The sequence below is a fragment of the Halichondria panicea genome, chromosome 1 (genome assembly GCF_963675165.1).
Source record: "Halichondria panicea chromosome 1, odHalPani1.1, whole genome shotgun sequence".
Classification (NCBI taxonomy): domain Eukaryota; kingdom Metazoa; phylum Porifera; class Demospongiae; order Suberitida; family Halichondriidae; genus Halichondria; species Halichondria panicea.
The window spans coordinates 7953195-7973984 of NC_087377.1; the positions used below are offsets into that span (position 1 = coordinate 7953195).

The window sequence follows — 20790 nt, forward strand, 5'->3', positions numbered from 1 at the left end:
TGTTGTACTACATATCTGCGACTCTGTGACAGGATACATGTACATGCATGCAGTCCCTTATTTTCCATTTCCCATGTGTAATTGAACTGTCTATCTCCCCAGCAGTGTTGGACTACATTGATCTCTCCACCACCCTCACATTCTCTGCCGAGTGCTGGCACCTCGGGTGCCTGTGTGCAATTATCAACTATGGATGTACGTAGGAGTCTAGATCTACAGAAAGGTTGAGTGTAGAGCTGCATGGAGTCCACCCCAAGTCACTGTATAGCCACTCCCTCCATAACTCGTCACTCTAATGGACAATAATTATGATGATGGTCAGTGACGGAGCTTCAATGTACACGTATTACATTATGTTGTAGTATATAATACGTTGCAGTATAGGCTTAACTATAATTATACTATAATAATTTTATAGTCAGGGTGTCATACATGCAGGGGGAAGGGGATATCCCCCTCCCCTAAAATTTACATTCAGGTTACTATAGTTGTATGGCTGAGTTTCCATAGCTGGCAATGTTACAGGAAATTGTCAGTTACTTTTCAAAATCATGCCCAAAATCCTGGTAACACACTAAAGTATAATTGTTTTGTTAATGATCTTTACCCACATGAATTAATTCTGTTTCTTCTCCTTAACAGCTAGTGGTCCGATGTTGTGTTTGTGGATCCTCTATCCGGATTGAAGTGTATGTACTGACATTAATTGATCAGCTTGTCTCCAATCCCTGGATCAACAGGTCGTTCTACTTGCCGTATAAACTCAGTAGATTATTACGTCTTCACATGTATATCATTGACTACTTTATGCAGTACACCTCACATAGAACTGTCTGGACATGCTATGACACGCTAGATCTCTCTAGACTCGTGCGCCATCACTGGTGCATGACGTACAAAAGTGCTGGCTTGAGAGTCTATAAGGTCTCTCTGGTGAGGGGACAATCATCATCCTCAATTCATATAGTATAGGAAGCTATTTGGCTCCATGCAGAGCCCTCAGCAGAAATGTTCGTGGGTTCTATACCGTATACCCTCGCAAAAATACGCCCACTCTTTTCTGCAAGAAGTTTAGGCTTATTAGAGGACTGGCCAGTGGGCGTTGAAATAGTTCGTTGAAATAGTTCCGAGTTGGCCAGGTTCACTGAAGGGTGCATGGTTCTGAGACCTGGCTGGCTGTCCACGACTGGAGCGGAATCCTCTGATACATTGAATGGCGGGGCGTAAGAGAGAGAAGGTAATTCGACTACTTAGCCAGGACAGTGTTCTTAAACTGGGCGTTTAATCGCGAGCGGCGAGTTTTCACTCACATGCATGTAAACTCAAACATTATTTGCATATAATCGATAATAATATTATGTAGTCTAATAAATGATATGTACATAGTGTTGCTTCATAATTATTATGTTCATGCCATGGACGTGGTTTCGTGGTGTTTCTCATTATCGAACAATCACACTTTTATAATAGACAGATAAATTTGGATCAATGAAGTGCAAGCAAGAGTTTCAATAGGCTTCAAGTCATGTTTTCTTGGATTTTAATTCGTGGATTTGCAAAATAATGCTTTAATTGTTCTCGAGTTTAATATGCCTAGTTTTTGGAATGCCATTGCAGCCTTTTCCGAAGAGCACGTAGCCAAACTTGTTTACCGAGTGTTGCTACTCTACTTAGTAGTTAGCTCTGCACTAGAACGCTAGCTATTGGTAGCTGCAAGAGTGAGAAGAGAGCTGCAAGCTCTGTTGATGCCATTAAGTCATTAGACTTGAACTTAATTCGATCGTTTTTAACAACAACAAATAATGGTCGATCATTACCCACTCTTTGAGTTTGCATGCAAAAATTAATGTTCATTATGAGCTGACTGTGTATAGTAGCTTTATGTTATGTAGCTTTGGCATCACCACCGAGGCATCAGCATGCACCCGCGGTGCTTTCATTATGTTAGCAAAGCTTGCAATGTGACTTAGCTAGATAGAGCACGTTCTCGATCAGATTGACAAAATTAATAAGAAAGGTATCATGGACTGACTAAGCACATGGTCACAATGACATATACAAGAAAGTTCTAGAATGTTCTAGCAGTAAGTCTGAACATAGATATGACATACACTAATAAATTATTGCTGTACAAACATAGTAATAATTATCAGACACATTTAAGATAAGTCATTCTATTAGTTATATTATATTTGTACCACACGTAAGGTGCCATGATCACACAGAAAACGATGATCATAAATATGACATCAAACACTGGCACACCTGTGGCAGCTGTTGGATCTTTTGTGCACTTTAATATCTCATCACTCCAGTGTCCGTCACTCATACAAGTCCTGTTGATTTCATTAGCAACACTGTATCCTTCGTTACACACTAGGGTAGCAACAAAACCTGGAGCAGAGCCATTGTAGTTAATTGTTCCATTGGGCACAGTAACAGAGCCAGCTCCTTCTTGAGAGGAGGGGTCAGTTCCCAGAACTTTAGGAGAGGCAGGGGTGACCAGAATAATGAGATCATCACGTTAGTACTACATGACATTATGACATCTACTAGCTGTCTTGATGTATGGGGTGCTGTTTGTGTCAAAATGCTAATTTTATCCACTTATGCAGAAGTACACTGACTTATACACAAGTGCACAGACTTATACACAAGTGCACTGACTTATACACAAGTATGCTGACTTATGCACAAATATGCTGACTTATACACAAGTGCACTGACTTATACGTAAGTATGCTGACTTATGCACAAGTATGCTGAAATAAATTAACCTTTAACCTTTAACCCTTTGCACTTACAGAAGCTCTGTAAACATTACTAAGAACAGGCACGTGCATGTACAGGCAGAGTCAAGGCAGACAATAGTAATGTTTACAGAGCTTCTGTTAAGAGTTGCATGTAGCAGCTTGAATTGCATTAGTAAACAGGTTAAAGCGTTTGACAATACTTGCACATTAACTGAAGATTCTGCCATGTCTCTAGTCTATAGAACAACCATGTGCAAAGGGTTAAAGGTTAAAGGTTAAATTAATTCAACACGTGCACTTGTGTCATAAGTCAGTGTACTTGTGCATAAGTCGGTGCACTTGTGCATAAGTCAGTGCACTTGTGCATAAGTCAGCATACTTGTGCATAAGTCAAAGTACTTGTACAAGTCAGGTTATATGTATAAGTCAGTGCACCTGTGTATAAGTCGGTGCACTTGTGTATAAGTCTGTGCACTTGCGTATATTAAGTCAGTGTACTTGTGTATAAGTCAGTGTACTTGTGTATAAGTCTGTGTACTTGTGTATAAGTCAGTACACTTGTGTATAAGTCAGCATACTTGTGTATAAGTCAGTGTACTTGTCTATAAGTCTGTGCACTTGTGTATAAGTCAGTGCACTTCTGCATAAGTCAGTGTACTTGTGGTATAAGTCGGTGCACTTGTGTATAAGTCAGTGTACTTGTGTATAAGTCTGTGCACTTGTGTATAAGTCAGTGCACTTCTGCATAAGTCAGTGTACTTGTGGTATAAGTCGGTGCACTTGTGTATAAGTCAGTGTACTTGTGTATAAGTCAGTGTACTTGTGTATAAGTCTGTGCACTTGTGTATAAGTCAGTGCACTTCTGCATAAGTCAGTGTACTTGTGGTATAAGTCGGTGCACTTGTGTATAAGTCAGTGTACTTCTGCATAAGTGGATAAAATTAGCATTTTGACACAAATGGCACCCCATATTAATGTGTAATATGTAACGGATGCACTAGCATGTAATAGGGGGTGTGGTCAACAAATGTGAGAGTGTCCAAAAAATTTGGGACATGCTTACGCGCGCCCGAACCTCTCTCCTTCAAATTTTCAATCTTAGATGAAACTCTGACATGGAACAATTAAAAGGTGTAACCAACATAATTATTATAACAACTGTCTCACGTGATCGAAAAGTTCCAGTAATTGACAGGACAGTGCTGCCATGATTTAACTTTACTGTATAGCAATACTCAACAACATTCAAGTCAGTCAAATGGAGGATCGACGAACTGTTTGGGATTGCAGTGGTAGAGTTGGACATTAAACTGCAGTTATTAGAACTTGGTCCGTATGTGATGGAACATGTTGCATTTGGACTTCGCTGATACGAGGTTAGGAGGTTGCATGTGACAGTTGATTGGAGCACATCTATAGTCACACTAGCAATCTCTTTGGAAACAATGTTTGTAGCAACTAGAAGAAGACAGATGAATTAACTTAAATTTTAAAATCAAAGAACCTGTGGTTGGGAAGTTAGCAGGATCTCCGCTGCCTACCGCATTAGAAGCTACCACACTGACATTGAGCAGTCCATCCTCTGTGAGCTGAGAGCCAGGCGCTGTGACAGTGCACTGTTGGTTGCTGGTGTTACATTGAACTTTAGTGATGTGCAGGGATCCAATCATTATTGTGTAGCTGACAGTATTCGAGATGTTAGCACCAATACTGGGTTCATCCTGAAGTGAATATGTACTTTTGCTAGACATCTATACATTTAAAGTGTAGTTACCACTGGAGTGAACTGAACATCAATGTGCCGAGCACTCCCATCCCTATTGTATACTGGAAATACTGTCAAGCTAGTGGGGGTTGATGGAGCTATAATATGAGAATCGTGGATTATCAAAACAACAACAAGCCGAACTCACCTATCAACAACAATGTTTCATTCACAGGGGCACTGGTGAACCCACAGTCTTGAGAGATGGTTCTCACTTCAAAGGAACATGTCTGATTGTTAACCATCCAACCAGAACACAGCACATTGGTGACAGTACTAACATTCATACTCACACAACCACAGTCCTCTCCGGTCACTGTGAACATGTAGCCCCCAACATTGCTGGTATCAGAGGGTAGGGTCCAACTGATAGTGAGGGATGAAGTAGAAGCTACCTCCACCATGGCACTTTGAGGGGAAGGAGGAGGTGCTGCATAGGGATAAATTTACAGAATGTGAGTGTTATAAGACTCACATTTATTCCTAAAAAATTTATCCCTAAAACTAAAAATGATATCTATAGATATCATTTTTAGTTAAATGTCGTTTGTGCCTGCCCGGAGTGGTCATCCAGGTAAGCAGACTTACAAATTACAAACAGACAAACAAAAACAAACAAACCAAACGACTACTATACCCGCTGGCCGCGGCACGGCCTCAGGTAATTACCTCCAGTTCTTAAAGTGTCATTTCCGATCACTAGTTGACCACTCCGAGTACATTCAATAGTCATTCCATTCAGCCCAGTAGTTGCTGTTAGAGTGAGTCTTGAGGTGTAGTTATCTCCATTCACCCCAACACTCATGGCAGATAGGTCACCACAAGTTTCACTCGCTCCATTAGGGTCATATTCAGAATGAACTAAGTTGATCTGGGATGGGCTGGGACAGTTGAATGCACTCCCTCGCCATAATGTTGAGCGTTCACCATCATCATCATTGACAGTGCATTCATAGTTGACAGTCATGCCCTCTAGTATACAACCCAGTCCATTGGTTTTATCTATTGGTAGTACCAGTTCTTTGTTAGCCTCGACTGTAAGTATAGGGAACAACATCTTTGGTTTAAACTAAACGTAAAAAGGAGGCAGTCAGCTGCGAGGTCAGCTGGAATTGGTCTATGTACGTAGGCCTATACATCTAGATAGCTCTCTATAGATAATTATAATTAGCACGTAGATAGCTGGTGCAGCTATATAGCTATACATAGCAACATAATTAATCGACTAAAAACTCACCTTTATGTTTTGTGCAAATCTGAACAATTACAGACACATACATCACCTGTGAACAATAGCAGCACCAGTATCTATAGCTAGATAGTTTCACTATACAATGACACAATACTTACAAGCTTGAGTTCCATGATTCTTTCTGTGCATATAGCCAGACTCAATTGGAAGCCACATGTTAGGGTTTCCACTGATCTGGTGTTTTGATAAAATTTTGGATTGTGCAAAGCAACTGCAGCCATTATTTTGACATAGACCAGTGGGTGTGGTCTTGTCTTGTGATGACTTTTGTCAGTAATTTTCCATGACACTCGGAACTCGAACTCATCATGATCCAACATATCCATGTCCTGTTTGTTGTTCATATTGGCTCAGAACAAAGGGGTGAGTAGATCTAGGTGTATATTATACTTAATACGGCCGGATGTAAGCAGTAAGGCCTAAATCAGTAATATAATATAATAGAGCCCTGTTTACACTTAGCATTTAAATCGCTTTGAAAGCGCTTCCTGTCAAACCGCTTTGCGTGTAAACGCACTAGATCGACTTGCAAATCGCTTGCGCTAAACGACTTCCGGATGTGGTTTGGAGCCGGTTTCCAAGACGATTGAGAAATAAGAGACGCGTGTAAACGCTCAAACCGCTTTGAAGGAAGCAGATAAAACCACAATTTCCTGTTGAATTATAATGGCTACATGGAGTGACCTTGAAGTCAGGGCTCTACTTGCTATTTGGAGTGACAGCAGGATTCAGGAGGAGCTAGATGGTGCTGTGCGTAACAAATCAGTGTATGAAAAAATTGCAAAAAAATTGCAAAAACAAGGACACACCAGGGATTGGAAACAGTGCCGTTCTAAAGTTAAAAACCTTAAAACAAGCTACAAAGAAATCAAAGATCACAATAACAAAACTGGCAATGGAAGGAAACAGTGCAAATTTTACAAAGAGTTGGACTGCATTCTTGGGCATAGGCCAGCTTCCACACCCATCACTCTCTTAGATTCAGGAAACTCGGTCACTGAAGCCGCCCTAGACACTGACTCCGACCCTGACCCTGACCCTGAAGAAGCAAACGGTAAATTTCGAAAAAAAATTGTATACGTACCTTACCCTACAATCATTTTGTGCAGATGGAAGTCAGATTCAGCCAGATTCACCAGGGCACTCCGGCCAAAAAACTCCTGAGAATGAAACAAGTATAACGTTAATAATCGTCACATTAAATAAACAAACTATTGTTTTTGGTTATTATTTAACACACATGCACACATTCATTAAACAGCTGAGCCACCCAAAAAAAGGGCAAAAAAAGAAAGCAAGTCGGAGAAGATGATGGAAAAAACAGTGAACTTATTTCTTAAATATCATAAGGACTCGGAAGAGAAGAATGATAAAAGAGAAGAAGAAAGGTGGACAAAAGAAATGGAATTGGATGAGAAACGAAGAAAGGCAGACCAGGAGCATGAATACAGAATGATGCAATTAGTCATGCAGCAGCGAGACCCACCACCACAAAACTACCCGTCATCGTACAACTTTGTCAACGACACTACATTTTAGCTAGCAAGTTTAACAACCTATACCAACATAACTCATTATAGTCGACAAGAAACCATAGTATTACACAATCATATTCATACAGCAGTCAGTCATTGATTAATTACTGTACATTTAATAAATAATTATTTTAAGTTTGCCATGGTAACTCTATTGCTGAGAAAAGTATATCATTAAAGCTTTTTGTACATCTTTGCCACTATTAGCTACTGTTGAAGACGAAGGTAAGCTGGGGCTGTTTAGAGTAGAGTCCGTTTCATCTTGTATCCAATCATCATGGAATGTCTCATGGCAGCTAGTCTTCGCATGTGTTATGGAGAACACAACAAGCAGCAATTAAGCAATTAAGGCACGTCCCTAATTAAAACATCATTTCTCTTCAGGAGACACCGCCATCGACCTTTTAGCCTCCCATATGCATGTTCAACAATAACACGGGCTTTGCTTAGCCTGTAGTTAAAGAGTTTCTGCTCAGCTGTCAATGAGCCATGATCAATGAAAGCCTTTAGCAACCATGGAAGGAGAGGGTACGCAGGATCACCAAGCACCAACAGTGGAACAGCTTGGCCACAGATAGTCTGCTTCCAATCAGGAAACAGTGTACCGCCTTGACCTTTCATATACAAACTTGAGTTTACAAACACTCTGGCGTCATGCACTCTTCCCGGCCATCCTATGTAAATGTTTGTGAACTTCCCAGCATTGTCTACCGTGCCTTGCAAAATGACAGAGTGCCATCCTTTTCGATTGTAATAATCGGCCGGACAATATTCAGGTGACACAATTGGAATGTGTGTACCATCAACCACACCTGCACATTGCGGAAACCCAAAATCATTCTCGAATCCATCAACAACTGTTCTTAGATCGTGACCTGTTGGAATACGAACACACCTAGGCATCAAAACATCAACAATAGCTGCACAAACTTCCTTGACAACAATACAAACAGTTGCCTTAGACACTCCAAACAGATGCCCAATGGTGCGATAGTCAGAGTTGGTGGCCAGATACCACAGTGTGATAGCAACCCTCTTCTCAACAGGCACAGCTTTCCTCATATTTGTGTCAATTCTCTGAATAGACGTTCTTAGCTCAGTGCACAAGAAATTGAACGTTGACTGGGACATTCTGAAATTATCGAGCCAATCATCTCTGGAAAACGTCTTGCATACAATGAAGTAAAACGGTTTGTCATGTAAACAGGGCTTAGGATACATGGGTGTTTTATGAGGGCTACTGTCTTTCTTCTAATTACAACGCCACTCTACATAATAGAAGCGCCTAGTCCACAAAATAGTTTTCCAACTGAGCACCGATTTGCCATCTATGGTTTTGCGGGTTTTCGCTTAGGCCAGGCAAAGTAGATTAGTAGTTTCTCATCAGCCCCCTCATCACTTTTAGCCGTCCCCCCAAAAGTTCATTATTCATTATTTTTGGGGTGAGGCCTAAATTAATGAGCCACACCCATTGTATATCAGGGTGTGGTCTACAATTAATGAGTTACACCCAGCCACATGGCAAAATTGAAACTGTTACTGATGATGTAATGTTTGTTTGTGCATGAATATCATTAAATTATTGCACTGTCAGCATAATGAATAATGAATAATGACCTCCTGGCCTCATCAATTTTCAAAAACCATGTGATGAGAAACTATACTAATCTACTTTGCCTTGCCTTATAATTATAATACTTATATAGGTATTATAATTAAATCGAGGCTATATAATTTATATAATATAATTATTATGTACAACTGCATGATAACCTCGTGCCTCGTAGAAATAGCTATAATAGTACTTTAGGTTCTATTGCTAAACGCCTAACTGAAATTATAGTTTTTTCTTGTGCGCCACTGTTTAATTTTTCAGAAGAAAGACGGTAGCTATAATAGCTAGGATCTAGAATGTCAGTATAATTATCATGGTGGAAGGTCCGTTATTAATTTGGATAGTTTTCTTATACACAGTTCAGGCCTCTACAGGACTGGTGCTGCCAGTAGAGAGAACCACTCGATTGGGTTGTATACCAGAGGGCAGGACTGTCAGCTATGAATGCACTGTCGATGATGATGAAGGTGGTCGCTCAACATTACGGCGAGGCAGTGCATTCAACTGTCCCAGCAGCTCATCTGTGATCAACTTAGCTCATTCTCTATATATGAACCTAATGGAGCGAGTGGATCTTGTGGGGTGACCTATCTGCCATGAGTGTCGAGGTTATTGGAGACAACTACACCTCAAGACTGACTCTAACAGCAACTGCTGAGCTGAATGAAAAGACTATTGAATGTACTCGGGGTGGTATAGTTGCGATCGGAAATGATACCTTAAGAACTGGAGGTATAATAATTAGTCCAGTAATTGTAAATCAAGAGTAATTGTAAATCAAGGGAATAATTTAACATTCTGTATCCCCATGCATGCAGCCCCTCCCTATCCCCCTCAAAGTGCCATGGTAGAGATTGTTACTAAGGGGTTACCTGCTGAACGTTACTGGAGAAGACTGGATGTGTGAGTATGAATATCAGTGCTGACACTACCAGTGTGAACTGTTCTGGTTGGATTGTAATGAATCAGACCTGCTTCTTTGAAGTGAAGACTGTCTCTCAAGACTATGGGTTTACCAGTGGCCCTGTGAAGGAATCTGTTGTACTGATGGGTAAGCAGCCTATCATTATTACACAGTAGACTTCTGTATAATGCTACAATTTGTAGTGCCACTTGCACCAACACAACTACAGGTGATATTTAGTGCACAACAAATCGAGGTGGAGTTCTTGCAACCAGTAAGTAGATTGTACGTTCAAATTATTCACTGTTTAAACATGCAGATTGTTCCCCCTCTTGGTGCCAACCTAAACTCTACACTGTGATGTTGGTTGGAACTAATGTCTCAATGAACTTCACTGGTCTGACTTGTGATCAAACCAGCAGATCTTATCTCAATCTCACATTCCATGATCTCACCAGTGGTAGCTACATTTCAGTGTGTTTGCCTCTAACATATTTGGCTCTGGACCTCCTGGTAAGATGAAAGGTTTAGGCTTATCCCTCCTACTCGCAATAATTGTATGTTGCTTACCCCATACAACATGTACACAGAATGCAATCCAGAAGAGCTTGGTAGTAACCCCACTTCTCTGAATAATCAGGAATGGTCTATGTATCTAACTGACTATTTGCTACAGTGGTGTGTCTCCTGGCTCTGTTGCAACATACAATGCAATGATGGGTACAGAGCACTCTCCTTCCTCAACAGGACTTGCATGTTTGGTGGACAATGGAGTGAGCAGTGGCGTAGCCAGGATTTTGGGAAGGGCAGGGCTCAAATCCGTTGAGCAGGAGGCGCTGAATAGCTTGGACATCATTCTAGTAACTACGCATGCAGTACAGTGCAGAATAGATTGACAGATCAAGGTGATTCAAGCTGAGTTGGAGTTGATGAAGCACAAAAGGGGGGGGCTCTAGCCCCGTCAGCCCCCCTCTGCCTACGCCACTGGACTGAGGGGGCATTGGAGTGTGGAGAAACTATTTCGCCTCGTAAGTTAGTTTCTTGTTACATACTAGACTGGAAACCACTCCAATTCTCTCGGGAGAAAGGGACTGGCAAGCTGCCATGTTGAGAGTTGTCCCAGTGCGTGAAGAATGTCACGCTGCCACAAGAATGTAATCGTCACAAAATAGTCATGTACCACCGCCCACACGTATCACTGCACAAAATATTATCGGCCTCGAGTATAAAGTACATCACTGGCGGTCTGTTATCGAGGCTGAAATAATATCACCCACGCATTACGCATTTTGTTCTAATTGCATTCCACAGAGCCCAGAGCGAAGGGAGTGGTTTCCAGTCTAGTTACATACTTGATCAAATCAATATCGATATCTACTTCTTTCCCAATGCCTTCGAAAATTATGTGTTGTGGAGTTACATTGACTATTATTGTAGGTGGTTATTATTATGCGTTCTAAGTAGATGTAGGTTGGGAAGCCCTCATCTTTGAAACCAGTATGGACAAAACCATACTTTTTTCTCAGGTATCACGCCTGCCTGTCCTCTATACTGTGCTGTTTTGGTTGGTGTTTTTGTGTCTGTAACCGTGGTCGTGTTGATAATTGTTTGCATTGCATTTACACTCTACATTCTGAAGAAGTATGGCTTCGTTTCAATCAACACGTCTCAATTTCGGGCCAATTGAGAGTTTCTTCATCGATCATTGATTCTATACTTAGGAGTCCAACCACAAATGAATTATCACTGTCCCTAGTCGATACGCAGCCATCAAAAGCCAAGATAAATGTAAACATGTGAGTATTTCTATAATCAATTGTAGATTATCTGATATAATTTTTTGTCTACAGGAGCAAGCCATCCCAATCCGCTCAGGTAGATACGTATGCAAACCCTGAAGACTTCATTAAAACACCACCACACATGCATCCACGAAAGAACGAGGGGGCAGAGGATCAGGGGGAAGTTCTGAAATCCCTTACTGTAGAGCACTAATGACGAAGTGCTGGTGAGCCATAATTACTTGTTGGTATGTGTTGTTCATACGTATGTAACTTTGTGTGTCGTTATTGTCGTGGTTTAAAGATGGCTTGTTTTGCCTAGTACGCTGTATAGGTCGTAGTCTTTTGACATACGTACATGCACATGTATGTATTGTCATTGTTGAACATAATTATTGTGGTTCTAGTTTAAATACCAAGAGAATAATTATATCAATGCACCTCTTGCATCCTTGGTAGTTTTCAGTAACGTACTATAGCTCTTATTTTACCATGCAAGGTTATGATTTGAATGTCACAATCAACTATTACTCATCTGCATACATGTATACCAAAGTCAGATCATGAGGATATATAATTATAGTAAGATGTAGACAGGGGCAAAACAAATCGTCAGCTATGTATATTATTTTGAAGAAAGAGATATAGAAACACCTTTACTACCAGTGTGAGCTGTTCTGCATGGTTTAACTCTTGCATTGGCGGTCAGAACTGCGAAAGGGAAAATGGCTTAAAAGATTGTTGATTCTGCAGTACTCCTCTGAATGAAAAATTATCATTGAGTGAGTTTGGCTTGTTATAATTATTGCAAATGTGTATGCCAAAATTAATTGTGATTGTGATTGTGATTGTGATTGTGTCCATCTTAACCCCTCAAGTGATCAAGCTTTTCTCGTGAATTAAGCTTTGCACATTACCCATAATGTATTTTACAGGAGAAAGACCTCGAGCTCTCAGCTGTGAGAGTATGCCGACAACCTCCACCAATGGCCCCCACAAAAAAACGAAGAGAAAGCTTATTCGAAACACAAGTGTGCTATGTGTGGTGAGTGCCAATCCCATGTAGTCTAACTATATACCCTGTATCATGAGTATAAACTTTCTTGTAGAGTATTATTTATACTTTTTGTGTGTGTGCAGTTTTAGGGTTGGTGTCTTACTTATGTATACTGAGTTCTCCTACTTATACCAAAACAGTGCAACAGCTGCGTAATACATGTATCTAAAATTGAATAGAATTGTGATAGCTACAAAGAGATAAGAGTGCAGACTTAATAGTGACTGTATTTTGGGGCAATGATGCTATCCTATACAGGAGAGATAGAGTGCAGTACAGACTAATACGTAGTGAGTTGTACATGTATGCCCTCTTCTCTTTTATACACCCTTACTTATTAATTTATGGCATTATACTAGAAGTGCGTTGTATTGACTGTCTCTGCAGTTTCTTTAAAAGGAATGATTTGACAACACACCCAGCTTGATGTAGTATAGCATAAGTTACAATGGTGGGAAATGATGCAAAGTATTCCTTGGGAAATGGTGCCTCTCCTACAGGGAATTCTGCCACCCCTGGTGTGTTCTGTAGCCCAGCTAAGGTGTTTTATTGTATACTTAGAACTTGTTACATTTTGGGATGGTTGGGGACTAACCACTGCATTTACCCAGATACCCACCCACCCATGTTAGTAGTGACTGCGGTACAATTCAATACAAACAGATGTACAGATTGTAAATAGTACATTCACCTTAATTGGTTGCACACATTGCGAGCATTTTCACCTTTCCCAAGCTTTGACATGGTCACCATGCAGTACTCTATAATTATGTGGCTCGTTTTCTTCTAAATTTAGTAGTATACTCTACTTTTAATAGATCAGCTTGCTTACTATACCGTCCAGTCCTAGTTAGTTAATTATGCCTCGGTGCGCATGCGCAAGCGAGGTATACTAGTGTGTGTGTGTGTGTGTGTGTGTGTGTGTGTGTGTGTGTGTGTGTGTGTGTGTGTGTGTGTAGACTGCTACAGCTGCTCAAGGGTCAATGAACTGTAAGTAGGCGTTTCTATAGGCTTCTATAATTATATAGTTAACGGTTTCTTGGATTTTAATTCGTGGATTTGATAATAATCAGTCACCAGTACTCTACATGTGGCCAATTTAGGATCGTTTTCCTTCCAATTGGTGCTTCTCAGTATACTCTACTCTAATAAATTGGCTTACTAACGTCCAGTCCCAGTTGGTTAATTATACCTCGGTGCGCATGCGCATGCGCAAGCGAGGTGTACGTTAGAGTGTTTGTGTGTGTCTGTGTGTGTGTGTCTGCATGTGTAGACTGTTACAGCTGCTCAAGGATCAATAAACTGTAAGTAAGAGTTTCTATAGGCTTCTATAGTTAACGTTTTCTTGGATTTTAATTCGTGGATTTGCAAAATAATGCTTCCGGTTCTCGAGTTATGCCTACTTGGAATTCTATTGCAGCCTTTTCAAAAGAGTGCGTAGCAAAACTTGTCCATGGAGTGTTGCTACTCTACTTAGTAGTTAGCTCTGTGCTGCATGATGCCTCGGTGGAGGTCAAAAAGCTACATAAAATAAAGCTACTAGCTATATGCTATAGTACGCCCTCAGCATTTGTTGTTTATAAGCCATACACTTTGACTAGACCCGCCCACCCATATCAGCAGCTGCAGTTTTGCATTGCACAAGTTACCAACATTGCACTGTACTCGAACTCGAAAACTATCCGCTTTTTGCCCTAAAACCGAAGCCGGTTTTATCAGCTGCATTGCATTTCTTGATGAGGAACCTTGTGATGTCCAGCTTCACCTCTCTGACTGCCAGTCCCAGTGTGACCACACCCAGTAAAAAGTTATAAGCTTCCAGGTGCTGATTTTAAGTCTTATAATGATTGCTATATAACTTAACGTGTAAGCGTGCTGCATGGTTATAACTACTACAAGGTATGCAAGTGAGTTGCACAGAATAAACCCATTTGCGCGTGGTTTATTAATATAGGCCATTATAGCTAACCAGGCCACACCCATCTACAACTTTGGCTTGTTACACCGCCTCTAATGAACCGTGGAGTAAAGCGGATGTTACTTGAGGGTACCTTCGTTTCCAATCTCTCCTTTTCCAGTATCTATGGTCCATATCAAGATGTTGTCACTCGTGTCTGGAGCTTTCAAAACATTTTTTACGTTTTAACAAGCTCATCTACTGCGCTTGTTGTGAAACCAGTGAGAGCTCCAGCTGTTCAAGGCCTTAAGAAAAGTGTGGAATGCATTCAGATCTAATATATATCCCAAATTTATCGTTGTCTATTGTAATAATGGTTTCTGATGCACTGAAAGTCTTGTGGTGCTAGCAGACCATCATTATTTTTTATGGTCTAAGCTCAGTGGATACTACGGTGGCCGAGAAGGGTCACCTGCCTCCGCCTACTGCCACAATTAACCGCGCGCGCTTAAATCTAAGCGCTTGCAGTAGGCCATTAAACGCGTGCGGTTAAACAAAGAACCGCCAACAAATTTTCAGGTCAGTCTGCACAAGGTTAAATCGTGTCTGCATTCTAATTAATGCGACATATTCCTTTTGCTGAAATGGCTATCGATGCAGTGAATTGGATTTGGTCCTAGAGCTACTCTTGAAGAGTGTCTAAATAAAAGAATCACTATAGCATAGGACCAAATCCAACTCACCTGCATCCATCGATAGCTATTTCAGCAAAATAATTATAATATTATGTGGTAAGCGTGCGAATGTGGCGTTAAATACAGAAGGTTAGCCGAGGTCAAAATTCGCGAATTGGCTCAATACTCTCATGAATTAGCCGCCCTTCCAGGATAGGCCGTATTTTAGTGCAGTTGTACCGTTGTACATACATTGATTGTAATGATGAGCCACTTAGCCTGAGCTAAAGAAGAAGTTCCTTATTATAATTGTCCCTTCAGGACTCTGCAAATAACTGCTATGCGTTATGTGTACGTGTACGTGTATCAGTGCTGAATCATTTCTTGACGTACAAGCCTATATTATTATGCTTGTCGAAAGAACCTGTTATGCCCCACATTGATGTCCTTTTTTCAGCAGTAGTATTAACAACAAATTATCTCTTGTTGTATTGTACATTTCTGACGATTCAACATAATCTTCTATAGACGTGAAAGAGTCATTTAAAAGAGAAAAAACAGTTCAGCAACAGTAGAGGACCGTCGTATTTGACCAAATTGACCAAATTCCCCTATTATACCCCAATTATGCCTGCATAATGACCTAATCTATTATGCCCCAAATCACGATCATTACCCACTCTTTGAGTTTCAGCAAAATTAAAATGTTCATCATGATAATATAACGTGTGTGTAAAGCTATTAGTATAATAGCTTTATGTTATATAGCTTTGGCATCTCCACCGAGGCATCAGCACCCGCGGTGCTTTCAGTAACTGGCGCAGCAGGATACAGTAGTGATGCAAAGACTGTGCTATGATTCAGTATTAATTTTCCATTATGTCTGTTCTGAGACTCTCCAACGTATATACAGATAATACTCAGTGCAGAGTCAGCACTTCACTGACCAACAATACGAGTTTGACCCCGTCTCTGGAAATGTGACTGTGGAGTGGGAGGGAATTGGACCCGACGCAGCTGTTCAAGTCAGCCAGTTCATGTACTCAACCTGCACATTGTCTCGTCTAATTGTTCACCTATGTCTGATCACTTCCTTATCACGTTCTCACTAGATGGCTTAAAAACACCAAAACTACTCTCTAGAGACAAACCGGCCAGCAACTACAACTTTAAAAAAGCAAATTTTAATTCCATGTCTGAGTTTTTTATCTGCCAACCCAAGCCTGCCTGTTCAGTCCATCTAGAAAAAATCATCTCAAGAGCACAGGAAATATTTGTGCCCAAATTTAACTCTCAGAAGTCAAAAAGCCCAAAATGGTATACCACAGAAATGAGACATACTACCAATCGCTGCAAAACGCTTACACGCAGAAACAAATCCAAACCCACTGAGAGTACATCCCTAAGGCTATCTAACTTGTCTACTCATCTCCAGGAACTAATGACAACTGCCAAATCTGAGTACGAAAAATCGTTGGCAGTATGCTTTAAGTTCAACCCAAGTAAACTATTCCGTCATCTGCGCGACCTAAGTAAGAAAAGTCCACAAACTAGAACAATAATCCACAACGGCTCCATCATCACAGAGACTGGACAGATTGCTGAAATTTTCAACAAATACTTTAACTCGACATTCACAAGAAGTGACTATACACTTCCTCCATGGGACAAAATGCCCTCCCCCACTTATCAACTGAGCTCTATCTCTATAGAAGAGTCTGAGGTGTACGAAACCCTCACCTCACTAGACACAACAAAGTCACCAGGCCACGATAATATAAATGCGTCAACCCTCAAATGCTGTGCTACCGCTCTCACAAGATCAGTCACACACATTTTCAATTCTAGCCTATCTTCACATACTTTCCCACCCCACTGGAAGGTCCACAAAATCTGCCCAATCCCAAAGAAGGGCGACCCCCATCTTGTAGAAAACTTTCGGCCCATCTCTCTTCTCCCAATTATATCCAAAGTCTTTGAAACTATCATCTACAAGAAAATTATTACATTCGTGAGACCAAAGATAACATGCCAACAATTCGGGTTCCTAAGAAACCGATCATGTCTTTCTCAATTAATCCTATTCTTTTCCCAAGTTTTTGACAACATAGAAAACCGAAAACCTACAGATGTCATCTACCTAGATTTTAAGAAAGCTTTCGACACGGTCCCACACAATGAGCTGTTGCTAAAGCTTTGGAAGACAGGCATCACAGGCCCTCTTTGGCTGTGGTTTAAATCGTACCTACATGACAGGATACACTTCACAAGTGTTATTAATACTCCATCCAACTACTTACCAGTTATGTCAGGAGTTCCGCAAGGAAGCATCCTAGGCCCACTGTTATTTATTATTTTTATCAATGACCTACCGGAGTGCATCTCATCTGCCAATCCATTTCTATTTGCGGACGACACAAAGCTAGTAAAGTGCATCACTTCTACGGAAGACCAATTGGAATTACAAACAGACATCAACCAGTTGTCATCCTGGTGCACTACTTGGAACATGCAACTCAATGAAGGAAAATGTAATGTGCTGCGCATAACTCATCCTAGCTGGCACGAAGACAACCCTAATACACTCTACTCAATCCACAATTCTCACCTTAACTTTGCTACAAAAGAAAAAGACCTAGGCTTGTGCATAGCCAACAACCTCTCCTGGTCACTGCATTATAACCTCATATCGTCTAAGGCCTACCAAGCTCTTAACCTCATCCGACGGACGATTTCAATGAAATCAGAAACCAGCACAAAAAAATCGTTATATATAACCCTAGTTAGATCCCAGGTCACCTACTGCTCCCAAGTCTGGAGACCAAATTTGATCAAGGACATTCAAAAACTAGAAAGAATCCAGAGGAGAGCCACCAAATTCATACTCAATGATTACTCAAGCTCATACAGATCAAGGCTGTCCGATTTGAAGCTACTACCTCTAATGTACTGGTTTGAAATACAGGACATAATGTTTCTAGTAAAGTCACTAAAGGAACCCTCGGACAACTTCAACATAAGAGATCACATCAAATTCGTTACTGGTCGCACCCGCTTCAGTTGCAACAACAAACTCACTGTACAAGCCAATCACTACAGCGCAAGCAGACACTTCTACCTCAATCGTATCACAAGGTTATGGAACTTGATGCCCACTATGCTGATGGATATCAGCGCACCACTAACTTCAACAAAGAATACACTCCACCATTACTTCTGGGAGCACTTCAAACAAAACTTTGTCTCTGACATCCCATGTACCTACCACTTAATGTGCACATGCAACAGATGCTACACACGTAATTATAGCTAGCTTCACATGTAATCATTAAATTATCCAGCTGTGTCGCTCAATGCGGCACCGTCTGTCAGCTATAGTCTTTGCTACAACAATCACTTGTTTTTATATCATTCACGTTACAGGCTGTAAAGTCTTAATAATAATAATAATAATAATAATGTGGATATTACCCAATACGGGCATATTTTCCTGTAAGTTCATGCAGACTTTATATAGTGCTGCGTAAGATACCTTATAGTGGGTAATTATTTTCGTATTGCATGCATGGTGAACATTTTGTATTTTCGTATTGTAGAGCATCATCCGAAATTGTGATCTACCTACTGCAATAGGTTCTACATTACTATATAATTTATATGCTGAGCTGTACGAATGTCAAAATATTTATTGAGTACGAAAATGTTCACCAACAAACTCACTATACAGTATATGCAGCTATTAAAATGTGTAGCGCATAAAATAACTGTGATCTGAATCACCACGTTATTTCATCCAATACAGGTATTAATCCCCTTGTCATCACCGGTCTGTCCCCTGGAAGCCACATCCTCTTAGTCACACCAGTGGGAATCAGTGGGTGTACAAGGATGGTCACTATACGAGCTTACTCATAACCATCTGAACAAACTTCATAAACATGCAGACATACAGTTGTGCTCCTATTCATAGTGCCTCAGATTAAGCTAATATCAACACATCCATCAAAAAACATTGTAGTTAAAACTAAGTAACAATTTTTTGTGTCAAGTTGACTGTATATGTAGTCATTAAGCTAGCCTCGATTCCAGACCGATTTAATCGGCCTTGAATCGAGGCTATCATTAAGCTAATATCAACACATCCATCAAAAAACATTGTAGTTAAGACTAAGTAAAAATTTTTTGTGTCAAGTTGACTGTATAATTATGTATATTAATTTTGTTGGTAGTAGAGCAATTATTGAAACTGAAAATATAATTGTTTATTTTAATGATCTTTACCTACCTGTAACGGTGCATTCATCTTCTCTGAAATGTTATCCATACAACAATGGTTATTGTGGATCCTCGATCCCATCTCATGGATTGGAGTGTGACACAGTACTGCATATATACTGAAATTTATCAGCTTGTCTCCAATCCCTAGCTGGATCAACAGGTCAATCTACTTGCTGTAAATGTAATTTCCGACCCTCTGTAGCTGTGAAGCCGCACATACATTCCTCTATTGACAGCTATTGTCATGTGCAATAACTATCACTCACTCACCTGCATGTCCTATCCCCTGGCAGTGTCTGACTACATTGATCTCTCTACCACCCTCACATTCTTTTTTGGCACCTCAAGTGCCTGTATGCAGTTATCGGCCATTGATCATGACATTACTACGAGTCTACAGAAGGGTTGAGTGTAGTACGTCACTCCCTCTGTCCTATATCTGATAGATAATGATGATGGTCAGCGATATAAATACGTAATAGAGCTTTAGTGTATACTGTACAGTGTATGTATTATACAATTATTTTAGGGCTTTGATAATAATTGTATGACATTGTGGTCATGTATGCCACTAGCCTCGATCCCAGGCCGATCCGTCTCCAATTGAACGCTAGGTCGTATTTTTCAACTTCGTTCTATTAAAAAAAAATCGGCCTGGGACCGAGGCTAGTATGGCACTTGGTGCAGAGTTCATTATGGCGTTTATTTCAATTCAGCGTTTACTTTATCAAAACACTGGGAATTCAAAGCAATCGTGTTAATTGTGAAAGTTGAAACTCGTGCATAGGTGCATGTTTGTTAACCACAGTATAAACGTATAGTCTGTTGTATATGTATACGTGTGTACATGCATGCTACTTAGTGCTATATTATTATAGTGCAGAGGTAGGTATAGTGCTTTTTGCAATTGATTTATGTGTATTTAGAAACAAATCATGTTTATTGTGAAAGTTGACACTCGGGTGTTTGTCAACCATGCATGCAGCTTACTAACATGCAGTATTATTATTACAGTACCGTATAGCGCGAAATTTTCGAGGGGCTTAATTTTCGCGGATTTCGTGGGGTTAGAATTCTACACAAAAATTAAGTCTACGAAAATTGTTCTTTAATTAGAATTACCTGCTATCATGCAAATATTTAAAGGCGTGGCTTCCGGTAAGCAGTCATTCCGCGAACATTGTGCAACGAAATGGCTTTTAGAGGCCAATCCACGAAATATAAGTGCCTCAAAAATTTCGCGTTATACAGTAATCGACAGTAGTCTGTCAGTTTGTGT

General features: G+C 40.4%; 2 protein-coding genes and 3 long non-coding RNA genes across 5 annotated transcripts; 3 read left to right on the top strand and 2 right to left on the bottom strand.

Annotated features, from left to right (window-relative positions):
- Positions 1-6082: 6082 nt before the first annotated feature.
- On the top strand, positions 6083-7309 carry LOC135340504 (zinc finger and SCAN domain-containing protein 29-like). The gene is made up of 3 exons (XM_064536854.1): positions 6083-6824; positions 6880-6945; positions 7032-7309. Exons 1-3 carry the CDS (start codon positions 6437-6439, stop codon positions 7307-7309), a joined length of 732 nt encoding a protein of 243 aa, XP_064392924.1. The 5' UTR covers positions 6083-6436.
- LOC135340511 (uncharacterized) lies at positions 6539-7066 on the bottom strand. The gene is made up of 2 exons (XR_010396389.1): positions 6855-7066; positions 6539-6809 (listed from the first exon to the last, which is right to left on the bottom strand). It is a non-coding gene; the product is annotated as an uncharacterized LOC135340511 (long non-coding RNA).
- A 341-nt stretch (positions 7310-7650) lies between the features above and the next one.
- On the bottom strand, positions 7651-8482 carry LOC135352472 (uncharacterized). Its single transcript, XM_064551651.1, has one exon. The coding sequence runs from the start codon at positions 8434-8436 to the stop codon at positions 7651-7653; it is 786 nt and encodes a 261-aa protein (XP_064407721.1). The 5' UTR covers positions 8437-8482.
- Positions 8483-9283: 801 nt separating this feature from the next.
- LOC135340517 (uncharacterized) lies at positions 9284-10843 on the top strand. Its single transcript, XR_010396393.1, has 4 exons — positions 9284-9652; positions 9739-10098; positions 10144-10337; positions 10415-10843. It is a non-coding gene; the product is annotated as an uncharacterized LOC135340517 (long non-coding RNA).
- A 725-nt stretch (positions 10844-11568) lies between these two features.
- Positions 11569-12673, top strand: LOC135340525 (uncharacterized). The gene is made up of 3 exons (XR_010396397.1): positions 11569-11620; positions 11675-12387; positions 12541-12673. It is a non-coding gene; the product is annotated as an uncharacterized LOC135340525 (long non-coding RNA).
- The last annotated feature ends 8117 nt before the right edge of the window (positions 12674-20790 follow it).

What these genes read in the sequence shown, in the direction of transcription:
- LOC135340504 (XM_064536854.1), top strand. Translation starts at nt 6,437, where the DNA reads ATGGCTACATGGAGTGACCTTGAAGTCAGGGCTCTACTTGCTATTTGG. An exon ending in TGACCCTGAAGAAGCAAACG is followed by an intron (nt 6,825 to 6,879) that starts GTAAATTTCGAA and finishes CATTTTGTGCAG; the next exon opens with ATGGAAGTCAGATTCAGCCA. An exon ending in AACTCCTGAGAATGAAACAA is followed by an intron (nt 6,946 to 7,031) that starts GTATAACGTTAA and finishes TTCATTAAACAG; the next exon opens with CTGAGCCACCCAAAAAAAGG.
- LOC135352472 (XM_064551651.1), bottom strand. Translation starts at nt 8,436, where the DNA reads ATGTCCCAGTCAACGTTCAATTTCTTGTGCACTGAGCTAAGAACGTCT.